The sequence below is a fragment of the Diorhabda carinulata genome, chromosome 5 (assembly GCF_026250575.1).
Source record: "Diorhabda carinulata isolate Delta chromosome 5, icDioCari1.1, whole genome shotgun sequence".
Lineage (NCBI taxonomy): Eukaryota > Metazoa > Arthropoda > Insecta > Coleoptera > Chrysomelidae > Diorhabda > Diorhabda carinulata.
The window spans coordinates 1,440,949-1,448,007 of NC_079464.1; the positions used below are offsets into that span (position 1 = coordinate 1,440,949).

The 7,059-nt window shown below is 33.4% G+C and overlaps 1 protein-coding gene across 1 annotated transcript; it reads left to right on the top strand.

Annotated features, from left to right (window-relative positions):
- The first annotated feature begins 1,108 nt into the window (after window positions 1-1,108).
- Window positions 1,109-6,366, top strand: LOC130894159 (uncharacterized). Its single transcript, XM_057800773.1, has 3 exons — window positions 1,109-1,402; window positions 2,288-5,573; window positions 5,639-6,366. The coding sequence occupies exons 1-3, from the start codon at window positions 1,109-1,111 to the stop codon at window positions 6,364-6,366; spliced, it is 4,308 nt and encodes a 1,435-aa protein (XP_057656756.1).
- The last annotated feature ends 693 nt before the right edge of the window (window positions 6,367-7,059 follow it).

Consider the following 7,059-nt stretch of genomic DNA (forward strand, 5'->3'; position numbering starts at 1 on the left):
GTGTGTTATTCCGAAAAGAATCTCATTTATATAAAATTCAAATATTGCCGCCAGTTATGGCATTGCGCCTTCCGGCGAGCGCCAAATATCCATAAGCATATGTTGCTAACACAAAAGATTCATTTTCTTGTGTGTCGCCGTGCTGAGCGAATGTGCATCGATTACCGGCAAACGCAAGGTAGGAATATTTTCTAATTACAGTTTATAACTAATTCAGATCTAATGTTTTTCTCATAATAATCGATTTATTTAGATTAAATATTGTATAATTTCAGGCTAAAATTTCTCCCAATGTAATTATTCAGTTTCAACGTTTTTCACAAATAGTTTTTTCTTAATTGAAGGAATATGGTCTGGTAATTAAACACCATCGCCTGCTAATTTACTAATGGCTAGCTAATTCCTGAATTCGCTTATTTGTCATACTGACAGATCAACGTTTAGCGAATATGAATTCGGATTGGCATGCTCGAAGAGAATATCTTAAGCTAGACATGTGAAAAGCACGTGGTTAGCATTCAAGCCAACCACATACATATATGTCGAGAACTCACGGTAGTTTGTAATTCTTTTTTAAATATCTCCTCAATATCTGACACAAGATCTAAGTGATGTGCCTATATGTTTTAATTATACCTTTGGAACACTGAACTAATGGTTTTTGCTTCGTCAATATAGTAGTTGTATTTTATAGAAAACTAAATAACTAACTCCATGAATAATTATATTTATTTTGGATAAAACAGGACTATATACATTTATGCTTTCACAAATTTTAATCAGTAAATTCGTAAAATATTTAATGTATATTTTTTTTATGTTAATGAAACCCAGAACATTTTTTAGTACGTTAGCGATCAACGTATATTATCGTACAATAATCTTCATTTTTCCTGATAAACAGTGTGTAGTTTTGAGCATCTTTCGGTCCACACTGATATAAATCTGACCAGAAAATGTTACTGGCGCCCTATCATAACTAAAACCCAGAAGGAAGGAACAACAACGCACACACTATTAAGGCGATTACTCACTTCCCTGAGATTGTCTCATTATCGATTATTAGAATTAACTCTGCATAAATTCGCGACATAAAGGTAGGTACAAAATGGCTAACGAGGCCGGTCGAAATGACCAAGAACAAGAATTTCAATTAATGATTTCTCGTTTAGTTTCTCGCCGCGGCCAATTAAAAGGTCAACTAACGCGGTTTAAAAAATTTGTTGCTGATTCAAACAATAATTCAAAAATCACAGAAATTTACACTCGTATGCAAAGAATGGAACTCATCTTTGATGAATTTAACAAGGTTCAAACCGAAATTGAGCAATATGATGAATCCGAACAAAATTTCTCCGAGCGAGTCACCTTTGAAGATGATTATTATGAAACGGTAGCAAAGGCAAAAAAATTCGTCGGTCAATTTGGCAATCAGTCTCAAAATTCGTTTTTTATACCTCAACAAAATAACTCAAATTTTAATATTCAATCTTCTCACATAGAAACATTCAATGTTAAATTGCCACCTTTGTCTCTGCCCGAATTTGACGGCAGTTATGATAAATGGTTAACATTTTACGATGCATTTTCGGCTCTCATCCATAATAATCCTAATTTAGGTAACATACAAAAGTTTTACTATCTCCAAACAACGTTAAAAAAAGAAGCAATAAAAATTATAGACTTTCTGGAGGTAACAGATTCGAATTATCCTGTGGCTTGGGAGTTATTAAAGGAGAGATATCAAAATAAAAAATTTATAAGAAAAAACCACATAAAACAAATCTTTGATTTGCCAAATGTAAATAGAGACTCCTTTGAATCTCTACGATTTTTTGTAGACAATTTACAAAAGCACTATCGAGCTTTGCGTAATTTAAAAGAGCCAGTAGAACAATTTTAATTCATCTATTATTATCTAAATTAGATGCAAATTCTAGGAAAGAGTGGGAGATTGAAACTAAAGACGTAGTGTCACCAACTTCAGAAACATTCATTCAATTTTTGATCGATAGATGTAAACTACTCGAATCTATCGACAATAAATATCTGAACAAACCCTCTTCTTCAAATTATCAGAATACATATCACAAATCTGCTACAACAAAGATACAGAGTAATATTTCTACAAGGCTTCTAGCTTGTATTTTTTGCAAAGGAGATCACGTAATTTATTATTGCAATGAATTTTTAAAACTTTCTATTTCAGATCGTATCAATACAATAGGTAAACTTAAAGCTTGCACTAATTGCCTTCGACTAGGACATAAAGTTTCGAATTGTCAAGGAAGTTCATGCAGAATTTGTGATAAAAAAACATAATAGTTTACTGCATTTATCTATTACTAATAAAAACTCACATCAAAATTGCGACATTACTGATAAACATAATATTTTCAATAATGAAGCGCACGCCTCTGTTAATAATTCTTCACAGAACTTGCCAATCAAGTCTGATGAAAAACGAGTCGAAAGAAATGATAGTAAACAAAGTGTTGTTACTTGTGCTCAAAATGTTTTAACTTTAACTGCTTACGATAACGATTCATTTGTTTTACTTACAACCGCACTTTTAAAAATTGAAAATAAAGACGGCGAATCCATGATTTGTCGAGCGCTTTTAGATGCCGGTTCTCAGTCAAATTTCATAAGTCAGGAATTATTTGAAAGATTGTATATTCAAGGGACAGATGTTCATATAAAAGTTATAGGAATAAACGGCAATATAAGTTTTATTAATAATGTTATTAAAACACGAATTAAATCTATAAACTCCAATTATAATGTTAATTTACAATTTTTGGTATCCAATCAGATAACGACTGACACACCCCACATGGACTTTGATACGTCTCATCTCAAAATTCCTAATAATATTGATTTGGCAGATCCACAATTTAATGAATCCAGTAAAGTTGATATACTTTTGGGTGCCGGTATTTTTTATCGCTTATTATTACCCGGTCAAATTTCTCTAGGAAAGGGTCGTCCTATTCTACAAAATACAGAACTCGGTTGGATTATAGCAGGTACAATCAGTTGTCCGAATATAAATAATAGAAATTTTTCTGTGTGTAACTTGTCAAGGTCAATGAACAATCTTGAAAATGGATTAGAGAAATTTTGGTTGATAGAAGAAATTCCGTCTTTGAAAAATAACTATACCGAGGAAGAAAATGAAGTAGAGAGTCATTTTCAACAGACTTATAGTCGTGATAATTATGGTAACTTTATTGTCCGCTTACCTTTTAGGGACAATCTAGAGCAGTTGGGCGAATCATATGATATCGCAGTCAATAGATTTCAATCCTTGGAAAGAAAACTCGGTAAAAATCCTACATTGAAAGAAAATTATAGTAGTTTTATAAATGAATGTATTAACTTAGGACATATGTCTGAATTAAATAATTTTAATTTCAATTTACAGCCAAGCTTTTTCTTACCTCACCACGCTGTAATAAAAGAGTCCTCAATGACCACGCGACTTCGTGTTGTTTTTGACGCCTCCAGTAAATCCACTTCGAGTTTAAGTTTAAACGATATATTAAAAACAGGACCTTGCATCCAGGATACGTTATTCTTTATCTTATTACGTTTTCGATTATTTCCGATTGTAGTTTCCGCGGACATCGCGAAGATGTATCGATGCGTTAAAATACATGAAAACGATACAAAGTTTCAATTAATACTCTGGCGCAATAATACTACAGATCCTTTGAAAATTTACAAGTTACTCACGGTAACATATGGGATGAGCCCTGCCTCTTTTTTAGCTACTCGTTGCTTAAAACAGTTAGCTCTTGATAATGAAATCAATCATCCTGAGGCTGCTCAATCTATTTTAAAGGATTTTTACATGGACGACTACTTAGTCTCCGTAAAGGATATTAAATCTGCATGTTTTTTAATGAAAGATGTATATAACATTTTACTGTCGGGCGGATTCCGTTTACGCCAATGGTCTTCAAATAATGAGCAAATTTTGAATTTTGTTTCACAATTAGAACCCTCTACTAAAACAGATTATATTATTAAGGACGAACAAAGTTGCAGTAAAACTTTAGGTACGGTCTGGAACTTTTCAGAGGATATTTTAAAATATGTTACAAATCCCGAATTTGGTCCAGATCACTACAAGATCTTCACAAAGAGACGAATTTTATCCGTTATCAGTCAAATCTTTGATATTCTAGGTCTTATAGGTCCCGTTATTACGCGCGCGAAATTATTTATGCAAAAATTGTGGGGTTTAATAATAGGTTGGGATGATCCAGTACCCGACAATGTTCTAATTTCATGGCTACAGTTTTACAATAGTTTGAAATTAATTGAAAAATTAAAAATTTCACGACATATTTTAATAACAGATTTCATATCCATAGAAATGCATGTCTTTACCGACGCTTCTCAGTACGCTTATGGTACTCCAATTTATTTCAGGTCCATGAATTCATTGGACACAGTAAATGTAAATCTAGTTTGTTCCAAATCTAGAGTTGCTCCTTTGAAAGTAATTTCTATCCCTCGATTAGAGCTTTGTGCCGCATTGTTAGGTGTTGAATTAGCGCACACAGTAATAAAGGCAACAGAAAATGAAATTAAAATTGATAAAATATTTTACTGGTGTGATTCGACCATTGTGTTGGCTTGGATATCATCGGAATCCAGTAAACTCAAAACGTTCGTCGCAAATCGCGTATCAAAGATACAGACTTTTTCCCATAGTCACCAGTGGCGTTACATACCAACGGATTTGAATCCAGCTGACTACATATCTCGAGGTGTCCACCCAGGAGAAATACAAGAATTAGATTCGTGGTTCTTTGGTCCTAAATTCCTTTCAAGTAGCAATCAATATTGGCCTAATAACATTGAAACTCAATCAAATACCGATTTACCTGAATTGAAACAGCCGCCCAACAAAATATTGTTAACCAAAGAATGTGTTAAATTTGACGTCTTTTATAAATATTCTTCGTTTAATAAATGTATTCGTATAATCGCCTACCTTTTGCGATTTAAAAATAACTTAAAGGTTAAGCCCAAGCAGAGAGATTTAAATAAGCTTAAAATTTCCGAATTAGACGAAGCTAAAATAATTTTAATTAAACATTTTCAACGCAAACATTTTGCTATTGAAATCAAAGATTTATTAAGACACAAACAAGTTTCAAAAAAGAGTAAACTCTTCCGCTTGAGTGTTTTTCTCGACGAGAGGGGTATAATAAGAGTCGGGGGACGATTGAAAAATACTAATTTAAATTTTGACAATAAACATCCAATTATTCTGCCTGCAAAATGCCACTTAACATCTCTTATTGTGAAACATTTTCATTTTAAATACTTGCATGCCGGACCACAAACTCTATTATCTGTTATTAGACAAAATTATTGGCCTATGCAAGGTCGAAATTCAGTTAGAGGAATTTTAAGAAAATGCGTTATTTGTTTTAAAGTATCACCTTCTGCAGGCCTTCAAAAAATGGGTGATCTACCGTCAACCCGAGTACAACCTTCTAGAATATTTTCTGTACTTGGAGTAGACTATACGGGTCCATTCTTAATTAAGAATAGTTTTTTGCGAAATACCAAATCGATAAAGGCATGGATATGTATTTTTATATGTTTTGCTTCTAAGGCCATACATATCGAACTCGCAGAGGTTTTCCTTCGGAAATCTATTCGGACAATGGGTCCAATTTTGTCGGTGCGTCCAATCTTATAAACGAAATCAAAGATGATGTATTCCAAAATTTTCTAATTGACAATCGCATTATTTGGCATTTCATACCACCGCGATCTCCACATCATGGCGGATTGTGGGAAAGCGCTGTACGACTCACAAAATATCATTTAAAGCGAGTTTTACAGAACACTCTTCTAACTTACGAGAATTTCTATTCTTTATTGGTTCAAATTGAATCTATAGTAAACTCACGCCCTCTGACTCCGCTTAGTGAAGATCCAGACGACTCGGAAGTTTTAACACCTGGACATTTTATAATTGGTGCTCCTCTAACTTTCTTACCAGAAAACTCATTAGACGTTAAACATTCTAGGTTAAGTTGTCGCTATAAACAATTGCGAGCTTTATTTGAACAGTTTTGGAGGAGCTGGTCTCGCAGTTATCTACAGACTCTTCAAGAACGCCCCAAATGGCAAGTTGCAAATGACATTTATAAGGTCGGTCAATGCATCGTGTTACATGATGATGCTGCTCCATTAGCCTGGAAGATTGGAAGAATAATGAACGTACATCCTGGTGCTGATGGGCACATTCGAGTGGTAACTGTTAAAGTGAAAAACGCTATATTTAAACGTCCTGTCACTAAAATCAGTGTTTTGCCTATTTATGATCAATCCTAATGCAGTGATTATTATATATAAACTGATTTATGACTTATTAATTTGTAGAATATTAGACTAAGATTTTTTTTTTCTCAATGTAATGCATATTCGAACATTTCAATGTATGTTTAATCAGGTTGAGTCTCGTAGCCGACAAAGTCAAGGTTTATAATTAATTGATATTTTAGTTAAGTTGTTATATGTTTGTAAATTTTGGTTTCATTTTATTTTTCTTGAAACTACGAGATTTCAAGGGAGGCCGCTATGTTGCGTTCGCTCTCATATTCTTTAGATATTATAATAGAAAGGTACTAACGGCAACGTTGCTTTTCCGAACAGCAGCTAAAAACTAAAAGGTGTGCTTAGGAGAGAGAACAGAGACAGACACAGAAAGAACCACATGTTTAAGTTTAATTTAATCAAATATATCGTTACTCTGCCTTTACAAAGTTTATTATTTACAATTATTGTAATATTTTATAGAATAGTGTTTCTTCATGAATAAATGTGAAAGTTGGTCAAGTTGTATATGTTGCATTCGCATCCTGAATGAACTAGTGTAAACTCCTGGAAACGAGAAGCTCAATAAAGCTGCGAGCATCGTAATACTAAGGGCTTCCCGTCCAATCCACTACATGAGAGAAAATGTAGGATGGGATGTGATCGTAACGAGTCACTTAGCCATGTTTTACAAAAATGTCCTGCGTCACA